The sequence below is a fragment of the Brugia malayi genome (genome assembly GCF_000002995.4).
Source record: "Brugia malayi strain FR3 genome assembly, contig: Bm_v4_ChrX_scaffold_001, whole genome shotgun sequence".
NCBI lineage: Eukaryota > Metazoa > Nematoda > Chromadorea > Rhabditida > Onchocercidae > Brugia > Brugia malayi.
The window spans coordinates 18978146-18996825 of record NW_025062479.1 but is presented as its reverse complement, the minus strand read 5'-3'; the positions used below and the strand labels follow the sequence as shown (position 1 = coordinate 18996825).

Below are 18680 nucleotides of genomic sequence, written 5' to 3'. Positions count from 1 at the left end.
GGGAATCTCTGTCAATTAATCCTTGCAGTGTGCAATATCTCGCTGCTACACCAATAAAATAATGATAACCGTAATAGGAATCTTTAGCATTAATTTCATGATGTTCAAAAATCATAAAAACAACGATTTCCTTTACTAAAACACAATAGTTCATGGAAGTTTGATTCGTGTCAGAACTAAATGACTGAATTAAATCGCAAGTTTAGGATTGGATGAATAGATTCTCATTGCCTGAAAAAAAAGAAACAAAACGTAAGTCTTGGGGCTTCGGAGCATTTTAATGGCTGCTTTTGCAAAGGCTGTTACTTTAAGGTGAAGGGGACAAATGGTTCATGTCCAGACTGACTGAGATATTCGTTCCGTGGTCAAAGAGTGAGCCAAGGAACGAAAGCTATTATTCATTCTCTTGTTCCCACTTCATTCAAATTATATTCATTATATTTAGACTATATTTCATCTTTTAAATTAGATTATATTCAGTTTTCTCTCCACTTGTAATTATTGCTTCCGGTATTCACAAATTATCAGTTAATCAATTAATTGCTATCTTGTCATTATTCTTTCAAGATAACTCCATTCATCTAAACCTGTTAATAGGTTGGGCAATTCAATGAACTCATTTTTGCTGCTTCATTTAATATTTAATCGACTGCAACAATTTTCACCGGACAGATTCAACTGCGAGCAATATGACAACACATTTGCATTCTATCCGTATAAAAGTGCGAATAAAAAAGCATGGAAGGACGCTACACATCTACCTATTGATGAAACATTGTTCCCTTTTCCATATAGCGTATAAATCAAGAAGCAACTCCGTGTGTAGCATTCGGTATGAGAGTGTATACCGAATGCTACACACAGAGTTGCTTCTATTAGCCATGAATAAAAGGAATGTGCCTGAAAAACCTATATTATTCTAAAAGTAGTACTCTGTAATACTTCATGCCCAAGCTGATTTGTGAAAGAGTTAAGTGCCAGATGAATATGAAAGGAATGGATGCATACTTAATTCGGTTATTTGCCAACTAGAAAATCTAAATTATTTCCTTGGAATTTTCCATGCACTTACTTATTTACTTCCTTAGTTTATTTAAGTGTTTCTCTGCTGACTAATTAATTTACTATATTCGTTTACTTTGATTAGCATAGTTTACCATATTTCTTTTGTTTGTTTCTTTATATAATGTATGTCCAAGAAAAAGTATAACATTGTAGTCGAAATAAATTGCAAAAAGTAGCGATTTCAATCTTAATAAATGAATAGATATGTTGCATCCATTCCACATTTTGGTCACTTGTGGTAGTGTTCCTCGCAATGTGAAAGGTTAAATTCTCTCTTTTCGACCTTAATGTCTTTGTGTGCTTTGTAAAAAAAAAAAAAAAAAAAAAAAGTCAATGAAATTAATTTGCTTGTTATTTCTTTTGTCGCTTTTTTCCACTTGTTCAAGTAAGTTTGTCACTTTCTATGTGAGCATTGGCTCTGCTCATTGTGTTTCGTAAATTATCTTGGGGATCGACACTAGTGACTTCTTCCAACATGGTTTGTTCCATAATGAAAATGCAGTAAAGCTTTTAGCTACGACTGCATAAGATTCATTCAATTTGTCAGTAATCGTAATTGATATTAAAACACTTGAGAGAATGCAACATTCTAACAAACACCTCAGATTAATCTAACCTTAACGATTGTTTCCAGTCTCTTTAATTTCGTTATTTTCCATATTTTTCAGTGATTAGAATAATTTCGCCAGTTGATTTTGGAGGAAAAAATATATGCCTGCGGAGCTATGTTTTCCAATATTCCCTGACCTTTCCTTACTTTTTTCACATCTGGATCCTGATAGTTTGTCCTATCATTGATCTTTAGCTTTGTCGTTAATTGAAAAAGCATCTAAAACAACTCTTTTCCGATCTAAAACAACTGCACTATTTCTTATATGTCATCGTTTTGTCGCGCTTAGGATTCTTATGACAATTTCAGATATTACACTACCGCTGTTAGTAAAGAATAGAAGCAGAAAAAAGCTCTTATTAAGTTTCATGGAAGGTTGTCCACTTCAAATTGTCATTGGAAAGATTCTGAGCTACAGTAAGTAAAAGTGTGTGGGCTGTTATGAAAAAATTATAATAGATACGAGAGTTTGAAATGTGTAATTCTCATTTATAGGGAAATCTTTTATTTTCTGGTTGTTGGATATTATGCACAATTCCAGTTTTTAGACAAGGCTAGAATTTTTTGTGTTGTGATGAATGAGTACTTTTGGAGCAGCTTTATACATGTTTATTTGATGGATTGATCTCAACATCTCTGAAACGCTTTATGTTATACATTTCATGAATTTTTAATATATTGCTACTTTATTGCCAAGAAATTGCTAAACCAGTGCAATACAAAATTCATTTTGTCCAAATGGATTGAGGAATTCTTAAATATTTCTATTTTTAAAATTTTCTTTCTTAGGCAACGGAATTATACGTGTGAAGTCAACATGGTATTTACCGCGAAAACTGTATGACAGAATCATGAAATCTAAACGTTGCTACTGGAGATTTGAAGGGCCTCGTACATCATCTTTGCAGATGGTGTCACTCAGTGGTGATCTACAAATTTCAATTTCTTTGATTTCATCAAAAATTCCATTTCTATTTGTGGCACATTCCCTTCTTCCATTCCACTCATTCATTTCATGGACCGTCACCTATAAACATATTATGGAATGCTTATAATGCATGCACTGGTTTCTTTTGTACTCCAAATTTTCCGTTCCTCAGTAGACATTTATCTCATCTTCCTGCATTTATTAGACATCTCGAAATGAGTATTGAGACTGCAGGACATCAATTATCATCACAAAACTGTAACTTGTTTTAAATGGAAGGATTTGGAGCCAGAAGTTGTATTTGAAAAGTAGTTTTAGCGTAATTTTCAGTTGCTGCATAGCTGTTAAGTTCGTATCGTTTTTCTAAGAGTGAAACAGTGGGGAATAAACGAGTTTAGTGATGATTTCATGTACGCGGAAAATGGCAGCAATTTTATTCGTGTTTGGGCTTGGAATTTCATCATGAACTTATCTTTGTCCTACTTACTGTTGTTATTAGCTCCATTATTTGTGATCAAATGTCGTGAAATTGTAAAAAATAAGATTATTTTTCTGTCTCGTCAAATAATTAATTTCAAAATTATGTTCTCGAATCATGCAGTTGAAAATTGGACCGATATAATGTTTGGTTTTTTTAATACTAGTTATACATCAAGTTTATCAAGTTTAAATCATAAATTTACATCAAGTTTAAATCGACTAGTCCCAAAGCGCAAGAAAGAAATGAAATTTGAGTCACGAGACTGCTTCGTTTGGTGTAAAGAGAAGGCACAAATAACAAAGGGAGTTATCGAAACTCATCTAAAATTATTCGTTTCAGTCGTGCATTCGTGTAACATGCAAATCTTGCACTTCTTTATATCTCGTATCATTCTTAGGCGGTTGAGTTTGCTGATTTAAAAGATGAAAATTGAGTTTAAAAAACTTTTTCGTTTAAGCAGCGCTATCGCACATTGAGTGAGCGAGCACTCCATTCTGTTTCTCTGCAAACATGGAAAGTAGTATGATTGCATGTTTGAATTGAGTATTCAGTTTAGTAACATCAGTTGACACTGGTGCGTCTCTATCTTCTGACGAATGTCTCAGGACGGAAATAGGCTAGGGATTTTTTTTGACATCTTAGACGCACTGAATGTTATTCATTTTTGAAAGGATAATTTCGTCCATTTTCAATTTTTATCTTATACAGGACACACGGCTCGTATGGTATTGAATGGCATCAGAGAGGGAAAAATTCCACTTCATTAGATGGAGCTTTTCATTGTACCGATAGAACAACATTCTTGTAATATCTCTAAATGCACTTTTTTCTCTTGGCTTTAGTTTTTCGAACCCTAACGAAGGTGAAGTACCCCGAAGTTAAAAGATGGATGCGATCACCGAAGGAAAATATTTGCTAGCAAAAGAGTGATTGATCTCATTGCAAATTGTAGATTGTTATGATGCCCAAGCATTATTAAGAAGCAATCCTGGGAACCTTTATTACGTTTAAACGCAATAATATAGGTCGGTTTTACTCCTTAAAAGAGATTGTCATAAATATTTCTTTAATGTCTTGATCATTCAATCGGAATGGTTTTAATGTAGATAATTGAATTCTCATTGGTATTTGGAAGTATGTGTATATCCGTCTTTGAAACAATCGAGATGAAGAATTGCTTTCAATTTGCTTTTCTTCTAGTTTGCGTATTCATCAGGATAACGTTCTATCTCTTCGTATGGTCAGTCATGGGAAGAAGGTCGAGAGAACGGAAGTGGAAGGTTAAACATATTCTGATTGCTTTGGCGTATCTAGACTCTTTTTTTCATAATGTTACATCAAAATTCAAATCTCCATCTTGGTCTTTAATTTTTTAAATTCGAGAGGAGTCTCAGTTTTCCATTACTTAACATTATCAAACAAAATTTCGAAAAGCGAAGAACAAAGAATCCAATTCTAAATAAACGCATGGCTTCCGTTTGGTTTTAAAAGATCTGTCCTATAGTTTTTAATCCTTTGATAATTTCTTTTCTTATAATTTAGAGATGTACGCATATTTTTGGTTGCTTAATAACTCACTTCATCTCGAAAGTCGTGGAAATTTTTTGAAATCTAAGATTATCCAAGAAACAGGTGAGCATGTGGCATCTGATTGAATCATCAGATAGGCCTAATGTCAGCTCTTGCTTACTGATTTGGTGGTCAGGGATGTTGATTGAGTACTTTTACAATCTGCTTTGGATTACCGCAAATCCAAACGGATGTCATTTTTATTAGCAGTACAAATCATCGATCCCATAATATGTCAAATTCTAATTCGTCTTTCCCACCCTCTTTTCTTATTATTGTTCTTCACATGGTTTCCTTAATTTCTCAGATTTTGTGCAACCGGTAAGCATCTCATTCTCATATTATGGAAAAAGAAAATCACATTTCAAATTTCAAGGAATATTTTCTGAGATTTAATCGATTTACCATTTTAGTGAAAACATGTTTCATATTTTCCTTTATTAAGACGCACTGAGAATACATCTTTCAATTCCTCTAACAAAGGAATGAGAACACTTTCCTATTTGTTAAGATGTAATTGAGTCGAAATATTTAAATATATTGTTATAAGGAATGTTATATTTTTGATATAATTAATATGAATTCAGTCAATTTTCATTTAATATTTCAATTGATGAAGATAAAATATACATTAAAAAATAACTGAATAAGGAATGTTGTTCAATGAATTTGCACCTTCGACCCTCCATTTTCCACTTTTTCTTCTCTAACTTTTCTGATGTCCGTGAATTCAACACATTACCACCTCCTTGGTAGAAAAAAGGCTGATTATTTCTGCTTTCCGCGTTCTACTATTAACCCCCTCGTTAAGGTTTTCATTGCTTTATTCAAAATAAAACTATTAAGTTTTGATTAATTAAGCATAAACGTGATTTTTCCGTACAGAATATATCTTGTTAATTAATATAAATAACTAATCGAAAATGAAAATTCGCGCCGACTAACTTATAACAATAATATTATTATTAATAATAACAATGATAATAATAATAATAAAGTGATAAAGCAGTAGCAAGGGTGGTATAAGTGACTGCTAATGATAACAGCAATAGTAATAAAAACAATGAAAGTAATTTGTTTTTAATTTGTTCGCAGCAGCTTAAAATATAGAATTTTAAGAATTTGAGTAATATGTCATGTGCATTTATTTCTTTGAATGGTGATATCATGTTTTTCTAAAATTTTAGCCTGATAAACATGTGATAAACACGTTGTGATACTGTTTTAGCACTAATTATAACTTTTCAAATGGAAATAGCCTAATTGCTTGCTTCTTATTTTATAGTTTAGTAGTGAAACATATAAAACGAAAATCTCTTTCTTCGTTTTCATTCTTTCTATTACCGACATTATTAGCTTCTTAATGAAAACATTCATTTTTCCGAACAACAACTTTTTTCTTTCTGAACTTAATCGATTTTGTTGCTTGGCTGTAAGTTTCCAAGATGATGCTGAAATGTTTCAACTACAGAAAGATTTCAGTATTTCCTGGCGCGACTGAGGATTTAACTTGCACTAGTGTTCATCCATTTTGGAAGGTACCGATGATCACAGCGTTTTATTAGTTCTCAATTAACAAATCCAAACGAAACTGAAACTAATTAAAAGGAATAGATTTTGATTCTGCTCATTTTAGTCGCAGATTTTTGTTGTTTTCCAGAAGAATCCATCTAACTACTATGAATGAACGAAGCACTGATGCAGAGGTTCAGAAAATTGACAAAGGAATACTTTTTTGGACAGTATCGAAATGAATCTGACAACTAGAAGACAAAATGTGCGCAGCATTCTGAAGATCTAATAAGAGATAGTATATCTCCAGCTATATAGAGAGGAGGTCAATGTTCAAGTTGCCAGTTAATTGAATATTGCTAGCTGACTTAGGAGGGTTTGTTGGGGTCATGGGTCGTCCAATTTCGTTGTACTTTAAGAATTTCATAGATAAAAGTGAGTTGAAAAATATGTTTACATAATTTCTTGTTTTTTTCCCATTCTTCTTTTAGATTAACTGTTTAAGGAAGATAAATTGTTGAAACTGCACTTTTTCACTTCTTTAAGTCCACCTATACTGATCGATAGAAGTGAACATTCGTCCAGTTAAATCTTACTGATAATAATGATTGAACAAATATTCGAGTTGTTTGTTTTATGGCACACTGAAGAAGTGGGAGGTGTCCACTTTATTTTGAAATCACGTTCAACGATTAATGTACTAACTTCTGATGGAATAATTTGCTGAAGTAGTTTATTGTACTTTAAGGATTTCGTAGATTTTAGAACTTATCGGTTCGATTCCTGAAGCTGAATTGCTTTGCGATGACTGATTACTTTCACTGTTTATTGTTTGACGTTGGTCTGTACATTTGGATGAATCATTTTTTTTTTTTTAATATATTGAATCTATTATAGCATTGAAAATTCAAGATCCGTTCAATTTATTTGGTTTTGAATTCTGAATCGTTTACTCTGTTGTCGAAATGGACGAAAGAAGGGCTGGAACAAGGTTAATTTCCGCAGACTTCTGACATCGTTTTTCGGATATCGCCCTTAGTGATTTATTTGGGCTAGTTGTGTAATACTGAAAATAGTCATTTGGTGAAGCCAGAGTTCAATTTATATTAGATTGTTTAGACAAAGTAAACGACTTATTTTCAGGGTTTTCAAAAAGACAAGCCCAAATGGCAAGGTTTGTTCTGTTTTAAAAGTTTTTCAGTAAGATTAACTTAGCAGTTATTTTATATCGTTACTTGTTGCTAAACCTTAAATTTGTTACAGTTTTTACTTTTAGCATTGGCCTATTTATTTTCATGGCTTTGCTTCTTCAGTCCCCGCTCCCATGTCTTACGTGTTGTAGTAGACAGAAAAGTTCACTCTAGTATCTCTTGGCTATCTTGTCTGTCCTTGCTCATGTTTTATTTTGACTGTAGCTTTCGGTGACTAATTTATCAGTAAAAACTTCCGCTGGAATAATGAAATGAACTGTACAATATCGAAATAAGAGTACTGATTAGTATGATTTCATTATTTCTCCAAAATGCCTATATATTATATGTTGAAGTAGAAAAATAGCAAACTTCATGTTCTTAGACTATTTTTTTACTAAATGGTAGTTTAAATTATTGATAATTCAAAAATTGGTCTCTTAGAATGCTTCAGATTACAACTTATTTGGGCAAAAGGGATTTCATCGATCATGGGAATTTTGTTGATTTGATAGGTTTGTTTTTTTTTAATGTATGCTGTTCTCAGTCATATAAAATGTCTATTAAACCATTATTTTAAGACATAGAGCACTGAAGAATCTTCAGCCTCTATGTTATTCATTATTTACAGCGCTGTTAAGTTTCATTTTTTATTAATTTTATAGATGGTATGGTTTTAATCGATGAAAATTATATCAAAGAAAATAGGAAGATTACTGCCTACCTTCTGGCAGCATTTCGTTATGGTCGCGAAGATTTGGATGTGTTAGGTTTAACATTCAGAAAGGATTTGATTTCACAAACTTTTCAGGTTGCACTCGTTTTTTCATGGATACCGCTTTCAGAAGCTCATTTGGTTTCTTTATTTTGGCTTTTCTTCCATTTTTTTTTTGATTCTAAACTTTAATATCATTATATGGTATATTGTGACAATTTGAATTTATTCCTTCAACTGTTATAACATAAAAAGTTAAAGCGGTGATTGAAGTATGAATTTTGATTCCTGCTATATTTTGAAGGTATATCCAGTGGACATCTTACATCTTCGACCACTTACACGACTGCAAGAGAGGTTGAAGAAGAAGTTAGGGACTAATGCATATCCATTTTGGTTTCAGATTCCGACGCATTCAGCATCAAGTGTTACTTTGCAGGTTCCTTAATGATTTACTCCTTTCTTAATCTCTTAATTTATCAGAGTTTTAAGAAATGTTGTATATTCATTGGTCTGTCAAATTTCATAGAGTAAGAAAATCAAGTTATATTTGCATCTTTATAATGTAGGTACTTCTACGTTTGTAAAATTTTCATATTTTCAACATATATTTTCAAAAATTTTTCATATTTTCAATTTTTCATATAAATTTTATAATTGCAATATATAAATAATGTTTTTAGCCTGCTCAGGGTGATACAGGGAAGCCATGCGGAGTTGATTTCGAGCTGAAAACAACTGTAGAATCTCTTGAGGGTAGCAGTATCGATAAGCCAAAGAAGCAGTAAGGTTTTAAAATAGCTGTTTTCCAAAATAATTGGGCAGCAAGAATAACACGTGCGACTAGTTGTGACCGGGATTTCTTTCCTTTTCAAGTTTTATTTTAGATTCAAAAAAAGCAATTTCATGATATTGCCAGTGTTAGTTAACGTATATTAGAAAAAAAAAGATCCTATTTTTTTCAGTAATAGTGTGCGTCTAGCTATACGAAAATTAACTTATGCACCGTACGAGAATCGTCCCCAGCCAACTATCGAAGTTACCAAAGAGTTCATGATGAGCTCAGGCTCATTGCATTTGGAAGCATCACTGGATAAAGAGGTAGTTTATATTTTTAATAAAATATTCGCCATATAATCCGAGTTTTTGGATTACAGATATTTAGATTAATGGAGACTAGTGAGATGTTTATTAAATGACTATCGGACAGTGCTGGTTTACATGTATATAAAATACATCGAGCATTAATCTTAGAAAAAAATGGTGAAAATCTTGATTCCGCCTTTGCAAAAAGATTATGCTTGTCCTTTTCCAATTTTTCTGGCTTATTTTAATTACGCAGTCATTTTTCGGAAGGTTATCTTATAGATGTATTACCACGGTGAGTCAATAGCAGTAAATGTTCACATCCAGAACAACAGTAATAAAACGGTGAAAAAAATTAAAGCCTGCATCGCTCAGATTGCCGATATTTGTCTTTTTACTACTGCATCATATACATGTGAAGTTGCGAAGGTTGAATCAACGTTAGTTATCCATCTTTTGCTGTTATCGAACTTGCTTCTTTTGTTGTGAGTGTTGTTTTTGATACGAATTGGCATTACCTTAAACAAAAAACATGTCATATCATCATCAAATAGAGCTACTGATCATCTTTACAAAAACATGAAAAATTTAACTAAACATCGATTTTGCTTTTTTACTAAAGCAAATATAACGTTTAGTGCTTGCAGTTTTATTCATTCTTCACTACTCATAAAACCTTTTTTCAGTGAGGGCTTTCCTGTAGGACCAGGGGCAACATTATCCAAAGTTTATAGTCTATGTCCATTACTTTCGAACAACAAAGACAAGCGTGGTCTTGCCCTGGATGGACAGTTAAAACATGAAGATACCAATTTGGCTTCATCGACAACGTAAGTGATGTTTCATCTCTCACTGTTTCTAAGGAATGCCTTCTCAAAATTCACTTTTGCAGCAGTAAAAAATATCATTTTCAAATTTAGGTATGTTTTTTATATGCACTCACTTGTTTAAAATTTTATTGTCATCTTCGGAGCAATTTTTGCAGTTTATCATCAGAGGCAACAAAAGAAAACCTTGGAATTGTTGTACAGTATAAAGTAAAAGTACGTTTAAATATTAGTGGTCCTCTTGGAGGTGAATTAACTGCTGAATTGCCATTCACATTAACACATCCGAAACCTGTGGAGAGCATTGAAGAACGACATGTAAGTTATTATTTCTATTGAAATCTATTTTCTGATTCTTTGGAAAGTGGTTTGGTTTTGTGTCAGTACTTTCAGATATTAAATTTCACTAATTTGAAAAATTATGGTATTTTAGGAACAGCAAAGGACAAAAAGTTCGTTGAACAATGAAGGACTTAATGTGGATCTTATACAACTTGATACGTTAGTTCAATTTAATGTAGCGATAGTGTCAACTTTCGACTTTTTGGGAATAAATTTTTCTTCTTGAGATTTTTTATAAATTTTTCTAAAACATTACTAATCTATCGACCACATAAACAATCTATATATTATTTAATACCAGTATTGCATCCGTTATCCATTACATGCGGCTTTTTTCTCCACTTTGTATTACTGTGATTTGGATATTAATTTCAGCTTTGATTTGCCAAGGGTCGAAGATGAAGATATCATTTTTGAAGATTTCGCTCGATTACGAGTCCAAGCAGCTATTCAGAGTGACTATCCTTTCGACTCAACGTAAAACTTGGAACTTCTTCATTTTAAGCGTTTTTTTGTTTATTTGGTTTATGGTATAATTTAACACTTACTGAAATTGTATTCATATATTTAAGTTGAGTGATGTTTTATGGTCCTGTTCTGTTATGTAGGTTCGCTTTTCTTATTAGTGAATAAATACTTTGCTTGCATGAATGCGAAATAGCAAATGTATTAAGCAATTTTTATGGTTTAGTGAAGATCATTTTTCGAATTTTTGGTTTTACTCCTATAGTCGAGTCCTCCATATCTTCTCGGTAATTTTATCAGAACTTTCTAAACACAAATATTCCACGGAATGGTTAAGTGAAGTATTTTCTCACAATATGTATAGTATATGATTGCGAATGATCTGTTTCATTAGTTATTTCTTTATCTCGCGTTCATCCTCGAGATAATTTATGAGATTAGGCATTCCTATAAATTACACCTCAGTTCATCATTATGATGTTTTCATAATCTAATTACCGCATGGCTCTGTGAGAATGAACGGGTTTCTTTCTTAGTTATTGGAAAACTATTTGTTTGTTTTTTTTGTTATTAACTTCTCTGGTTTTCTTATATTCCATCCTGTTTTTCTTTCCTTATAGTCTGAAATCACTATTAGAACTCACATGAGAGAAATGGCTTGCTCTCAATAAGATGTGTAGAGAGTTTATTGCATGTTATATGTTTTTAATCTACAAATTCCAAAACATAGAACATGCCTATTATCTTGATAGGGTGAATGAATTTAACATTTTCTACGTCTTTTTATGAATATCCTACTTGTTGTTTGTAAAAGTGATGCTTAAACAACTAGTCAAGTGATTACTTTTCTTTCACTCACTGAATTTAATTTGCTCACTTGTAATTTACACAATTTTTAATGCCGAATACTTACGACGTTTTGAACCATATTATGGTTCGAGTTCTATTGGTTGTTAGTTTGAATTTACCAAAAAACAATGGTACAGGTGAGGATTCCGCAAAGAAGGTAAAGGAATGTAGGAATGAAGTTCTTAAATTCTAGTTTATCAAAATAAACTCTTTTTTAGCTGAAATGAAAAGCTGTTTCTCTCAGATGTGTTCGTTCTATCTTTCTGGAGAGGAATTTCACTTAAATCGTTAGCTTTTCCAATGATTTATTTGCTTACAAAGGAAAATGCTTTTTTCTAACGAGGAGGAAAGATATTAATCCTTTAATGTTTAACGGATTTTACAACATTTATCTATGAATCTTTATGAATGCAATCTGCAGCTGAATAATTCCCAACTCTATTAGCTGGTAGTATTCAAATCTGGCCACGTATTAGCTGTTTTTTCCTCCCAAAACAGTTTCTTTTCTTCCCAAATTCTGTTACCATCTGTTCACATTCGAATTATTTATTTTAGTCATCCTAACACAGAAAGCTATTCAAAATACTTCTTACGATGGCATTTAATATAACAGTTCACTTCCTCCCAGATAGTCTTATTATGTGTTTTTGTCCTTATATTTTGTATTTTAATATTGTTTGGAATTCTGCTAATTGAATAAAAGCGTCATACATGCATGTTTGAAATGAAGGCAGGCAGTAAAAAGCAGCAATTTTAGTCGTGATAGAGTAAAGAACGTAGAACTGTTTGCAAGCTCGAAAAGATATTCAATCAGACCTGAAGTTCGGTCAGTAAAGTTATTGAGCTGGATATCTTTTTTGGTTTTCTACGCAATATTTCTGAAGGTGATGTAACGCATGAGGAGATAAGTTCTGGTTTGCAGTGTCACTCAAAAAGCGCAATACTAAAGAAAAGTGGAGTAGTTTTGTCATTTTAAAGAGTTCATTATTCCTATTTCATCGTCTGTAGGATAACTTTTTTGTTTTTTTTTTTTTTTTTGTTTTTTTATTCTCACTACTACAATCTTAATCCAGATCTGATCTCGAATTCTAGAGATCGACTATTTATTTACAGACATATCAAGAACAGACCTTAACACAATGCCTCAAAATGTTCCTAGCGAAGATATGCTGCTTTCTTATAGAATTGAATTGATAAGCTAAGAACGAAGATTTTTTGACGAATATGAGAACTATTAAATAACGGGCGTTTCCATCAAAAACGTTTAATTTCAAGGCTGATACTTTTATCATCAATTGCATTTCCATCAAATCCACGTGCCCGCACGTAGTTCCTTAATATTGACAGGAAATTGAAAACATCGATATTCAAGTCAGACCGTATCTTCAGGATAAATGTTACGTCGAGAGCTGGTACTGTTGGTACGAATCTGCAATTCAAAATTGTTTGAATGGGATTTTATTTTACAGTTTGAGCAAATCTGCAAATTAATTAAGCTGCCAGAAAAAAATTTGTTTCAGACTTCCGAGAGATGCTTTGAAGCCAGAATTAAAAGCCGGTTGATAAGAACATGTCTAATCAGTCACATTATTCTTAATGCAATTTTTTTATATCAGCTCGAAATCAATTTTATATTGTAGGTAAAACGTTTTCATGAATTGTTTGTTCTCAAAATAGCTTTCAACAGTTTTTGAAATGCAATGCTTTAAATATGGAGAAAATTGCTAAAAATATTCATCTTTACCTGAACTTTGTCACTTCAGCACCAACATATATTAGTCTACAACCACTTTGTCGATAGATATGATTTAACTAAAAATCCCCTTTAGTAAGCTTTCCTTTATATATTTCAGTCCATTGTATAATGTGGAAAGAAAAAGTATGGGAAACGAGAAAGAGCGATAGTAGCAATTCACAGAAACATGAAGCGCCTCACGCATTTTCCAAATCAGTTCGTAAAAAAGTGGAAATGAAGTAAGAATGAACTTCATTTAGTCGTTTAATTTAAGAGAAAGGTGAAGAAATTGAGCAATAAATGAAATTACACATAACCGACCTGTCGTTGTATTTTGCTGGCATGTATTATAAACTGGTCAGTATTCTTTTGTAATAACTTTCCATCAAATTTTAGAAGCGGTCCTTCTGTCACAAGGAAATGACCCTCCAAGCGACGCAATGTGTGGAACGATGTTGAAGAGACCGCTTGCACTACAAATCACCGTACTGTTTCATATTACCGACCTACTATTTTCATCATAGAGATCGACAGAATCTCAAACGTTGCTTCATATAGTGTAACGACCGATTATCAAGCACCGCTAATCGAGGTTAATCCTTAATCCAATGCCCATTTCATAGTTTACAGTCAATAAATCTGATCAAACGTAGTTAAACATATGACTTTATTATGAAAAATTGCATAATATCAAGATCTAAATGAGTCTTTTTCACACTTTTTTACAAAATCTTGAGCATTACTGTTCTCAAAAATGTTTGACCTATCAGTCGACTTATCAAAATATTCTGTGAATGAAATCTAAGTAAAGCTAACTTTTTGACATTGTAAGTATAAATACAATAAGAACCATGCCAACCAGAATAAATAATAACATAAGCCATATAATTAACTTGATTTTGTACCGTGGTGATATTTTATCGGACTGAAAATTAAAAAAAAAAAAAACTGCAATAAAGTGCTGAAAATCCTCTCATCAGCGTTCAAATCATGTATTACTGAAAATCCTCTCATTAGTGCTCAAATCATGTATTACTGAACTTCGAAATTTGCATTTTATATTATTTATAGTTTCGCATTTCTAAATCAACACTTCTTTCTTATTAAAATAGTTATTCCTCAGGAAAATAATTCATAAATTCATAGTAAGAGCCTAATTAAAAGATTATCAGTTTAATCTAATACAACTAATCATCCTTCGTTTATCGCATTTGTCAAAGCAATTATATTCATTTTTCGTTCACAGCAACGAGAAAGGCATAATACCACTATTTTTAAGGTAATTTGTTAGTTTAAAAGCTTCGAGAATGACTGACAAATGAGATCACGAAGGAATATTAGTTGATTGAAGACATTTCAGCTGAAAATAATATTTGATGTCGTGAACATAGGAAAGAGCGGAAGTAATACTGGAGTTAGGAAGTAACCAAAGAGAATAAAGGATAAAAAAGAGGTCAGCTCGAGAACTGAGATTTAAAATATTCTACTGAACAATAATGTACTTCTACTTGTGAATAAAAGGCATGGAAAATTACTTAACTAATTAGAAGAGAAAAAGGAAATTTATTATACAGGAAGAATTTTGCTATCGTTTGCAGAAAACTAGTTGGTTAAGAGACTAACATATGTAACGATGAATAAATATACAGCAACATTGATATGAGCTTTGAAGAAATGTCAAAGGGATGGAAAAGATTAATTCGAACAAGGGTTAAAGCTGATTGTCGAAGGCAATATTAAGGAATTAACTGATAAACATTGGAAATATAAAATGGGAAAAGAAAGGTTGAAGAATGGACACAACGAGCTCAGGATTTATCAATGAGTCGATGACGACTACTAACTGTAAGTAAAGGCTGCTGCAAAATGAGAGAAATAAAGATGGTAGTTCAAATTAAGAAAGATAATGGAAATAATTAGTGCTATTGAAATAATTAGGTTGTTTCAGATCAAAACTTTGACGATTAATCTGAGTTGAGAACTTTTAACCCTTTCATGCATGGTTTCTGAGTCCAGGAAAAAAATTGAATTCTGTAAATCAGAGTGAACGTCTGGAAAATGCTGTTGTTGTAACTGTGATTATCGTTGTCGTCGTTGAACCACTATCCTTTGAAGGACGTTCGTAGGTGATCGTAAAACATTGATGATTTGACACGAGCTGAGCCAAATAATTTGTAGATTCCTAAAATTTTCCATAATAATAATTAATAATAATAATGAATAAGAACAATAATAATGATTAATAATAATAACAATAATAATAATAATAAAGAATTGGAAATATCAGAAATTTTCACATCTTCCAGCAGGTGCTTGCACAATATCTTATCACGGAGTGATAGTGGTAGTGATGGTTAGATAAGATCATGAAGCAGAGAAACGTAGAAGATTAAACATATAAATTATTTTACTAGCTTATAGAATGAATGATCACAAGGAGGTTTGGATTTGTCCGTGTCTAGCAAGTAATCAGCACATATTATCATCTAAAGTCGTAATTTTCAAAATTCTTTGAGCGTCGTCATAGCTTCGGGAATACTTCTGCTAAAAAATCCATCGCTAAGCATTCGCTAGCTATTTTTTTACTTTTTATCTTATTAGTAACCTGTCGTCGTCTGAGTACATCACTAATGCTTTAACAATTTAATAAGTTGGGAAAATTAGTTTAAATTTTCCAAAATTTTGGAGAATAAAGTGCTGAGCAAATCGATAGGTGATCAGGTTTATGAGTTGTATTATTCCATACCTATAGTGAAGTAAATTGATGGAAAACTAAAATAAATTGATGCGAATTGTTAAGACTTTAGAAAACAAAGTCATTAAGACACTCACTTTAGCTATGACTTCTTTCCCGAATATGAAATTTCCGCTGTTGGTGATGCAGAAAAACTTTGCAAGCACTTTAACAAGGTAATGTTTTAATCCTCAAAGAACTCGTTTTTTTTTTTTTTTTTCTTTTTGTTTTTTTTTTCGAGTAATCAGCTAATAACGGACAAGAAATAAAAGCCGTTTCTGGAATTAATGAAGCAAAAATCCTTCCTACCCGTTAAGTTAAATTATCAAAAACAGAAAGCAGATGGTATCAAAATTCACTTCTCTATTAAGTTTTTTGAAAAATAAACTGAACGCTTCTGAAAGTTTCACTAAGGAAAATTTAGAGAACTTTACCAATTATTAAAAAGAGTTCCGTTCAAGTTTATTCATAACAAAAGTCAATTTTTCCTTTCCCAAATTTTCCGAAATCTTATTTTTTCTTGAAAAATAAATAGATTTTAGGAAATTAAGGTACTTTTAAGATAAAATTTTTTCTAGGCTTTTGAGCTTTTAAATGACTAATTGATTACAGAATGACTCTAAATACTCTGGTTAGAATCTTTAATAGTGATGAACTTCCCTTTGACTTTTCATGGCATAACTTTTTTTTTCTTTTTCTTCTCTCCGAATATTTTATTTTCATTCTTTGGAGAACTGAAGAGTTAGTCTTATAATTTAAGACTTTTATAATTTAATAATTTAACTTAATTTATAATTTAAGCGAACAAGTTGTAACAATCACGAGTAAGATCATCTTATTTTAATTAATGATAATTCGACTTCCATGAATTAATTAATCGACGTTGAATTTTGCTATAACAAAAATGAGAATCATGAAAAGAACTAACCGGGAAAGGTATTAGCGCAGTAATTCTCGGCAACAAAAATGTCGACAAGAAAGAGGATAGAAATTGGTGTTGACAGGGAATGGCACTGATGTGTTGCTATATTTTTCTCACTAACCTAAAAGCTATTTCTTTAAAAAAGTTTATAATAAAAATGGTCTGAAATAAAAAGGAAGGAGAAAGAAGAGCGAATAGCTAGCAGTACAGTGGCAGAAAAACCAAAAAAGGAACAAGAAGGAATATGTATCACTTGGTACTAGGGAAAATTAGGCCATGTTGTTGTTGCTCCATCAATTTATAATTTTTCTTTTCTGATACAAGAACCTACTCTGTATCTCCTTTTCAGATTCACTGACAGCAGCAACATGATATCATATTTTTAATTAGAGAAGTCTCGATTGAAACTTTAGAATTAAACATCACCATGCAATGTTGGTAAATGTGAAACTATGTTAATAACTAATTAAGATGATTGACAAATAACATGAAACTTGCAGAATGCACAAAACCTTTCTTGCTAAGAGACATCTTAATTAGAAATGTAATGCAGGAAACGTAGTTGAAATATTACATATTGTAATGATAAATAATGTGTTAGAATCGGATAATATAAAATATAATTCTTTTTGTCCACTGAAACAATTCAGTTATTAAAATGAATGCACTTGCTGATTTATCGATGTCTTTTATATTAAACTGCACAATTTCAATTTCTATTTGTCCAAAAAAACACAATTTATGATTAAGCTTAATGTGGACAGTTTGGAAAGAAACGTTAAGAGAAGATGAAGCAATCAAATTTTCAGTGTCGAATAAGGTGTATCATAAAAAAGCCAATGATTAAGCATTTGCTATTACGATAAATGATAAATTTTAATGAATTTCATGATATGAAGGAAAAAAAAAAAAGTGCATGAAGCTAAACAGTAGAATACGAACGTTCTTTCACCAAATCATTTTTAGAACAGAAATGTCATATTAATTAAACAGCTAAGAAATGCACACTATATTAGTTTGAAGAATAGCAATATACTATTTATATTAACTTTTGCTTTCGGAAATATTTTCTGAATCAAGTTTTGTAAGTCCTCGTTCTTAAATAAGATACAAAAAGATTTAGCAAAGCTGTTGGCTTTCACCAAATAATGGATAGTTCGTTTCTGCAAAAATTGCAGAATATATATGTATATAAATGATATGCGTTAAAGTTTTGAGACTTTCAGAATATATATGCATTCTAATATAACGAGAAGAAAAATATGACATAGTAAGAATTTTTGAATTTGAATGCGAAGGAAATGAGAGTGAAAAAGAATTAAATAAATATGTCGGTCATATTTTATGAAATCAACAGAAATAATTAATGATACTGATATAAAGTAATGAGGAAAAAAAGTTAGCACTCTCACTAGGTGATGATGTGCATCTGCAGTGTAAAATGCAACATTGACCTCGATGCTATCTGCATGATTTCAAGGTTGTAGACTCAGTCACTATATATTCGTCTTTGAAAGCAATGTCTCCGGTCATATTTAGTTCGTTCACTTCGAAAATGGCAACCGAAACTATAAAAACTTTTCACTCTGTGCTTTTGCTATTTAGCTTCTTACTTGTTAACTGAAAAACTTGGTCGAAACCTTAACTTAT

General features: G+C 31.7%; 3 protein-coding genes and 2 non-coding genes across 5 annotated transcripts; 2 read left to right on the top strand and 3 right to left on the bottom strand.

Annotated features, from left to right (window-relative positions):
• Positions 1-800: 800 nt before the first annotated feature.
• Bma-mir-5856.1 lies at positions 801-880 on the bottom strand. The gene has a single exon (XR_006228172.1). It is a non-coding gene; the product is annotated as a pre-microRNA Bma-mir-5856.1 (primary transcript).
• Positions 803-878, top strand: Bma-mir-5856.2. Its single transcript, XR_006228173.1, has one exon. It is a non-coding gene; the product is annotated as a pre-microRNA Bma-mir-5856.2 (primary transcript).
• A 6250-nt stretch (positions 881-7130) lies between the features above and the next one.
• On the top strand, positions 7131-10806 carry Bma-arr-1 (Uncharacterized protein; the record flags this gene model as incomplete). The annotated part of the gene is made up of 12 exons (XM_001898193.2): positions 7131-7156; positions 7309-7339; positions 7810-7870; positions 8021-8166; positions 8375-8509; positions 8754-8854; positions 9036-9171; positions 9439-9596; positions 9843-9986; positions 10142-10301; positions 10417-10484; positions 10701-10806. 12 exons carry the CDS (start codon positions 7131-7133, stop codon positions 10804-10806), a joined length of 1272 nt encoding a protein of 423 aa, XP_001898228.2.
• Positions 10807-12893: 2087 nt separating this feature from the next.
• Bm9911 (Uncharacterized protein) lies at positions 12894-15375 on the bottom strand (the record flags this gene model as incomplete). Its single annotated transcript, XM_043075371.1, has 5 exons — positions 12894-13068; positions 13384-13451; positions 13696-13847; positions 14191-14299; positions 15364-15375. The coding sequence occupies 5 exons, from the start codon at positions 15373-15375 to the stop codon at positions 12894-12896; spliced, it is 516 nt and encodes a 171-aa protein (XP_042931305.1).
• A 101-nt stretch (positions 15376-15476) lies between these two features.
• Positions 15477-17400, bottom strand: Bm18039 (Uncharacterized protein; the record flags this gene model as incomplete). Its single annotated transcript, XM_043075370.1, has 3 exons — positions 15477-15556; positions 17037-17151; positions 17362-17400. The coding sequence occupies 3 exons, from the start codon at positions 17398-17400 to the stop codon at positions 15477-15479; spliced, it is 234 nt and encodes a 77-aa protein (XP_042931304.1).
• Positions 17401-18680: the final 1280 nt, after the last annotated feature.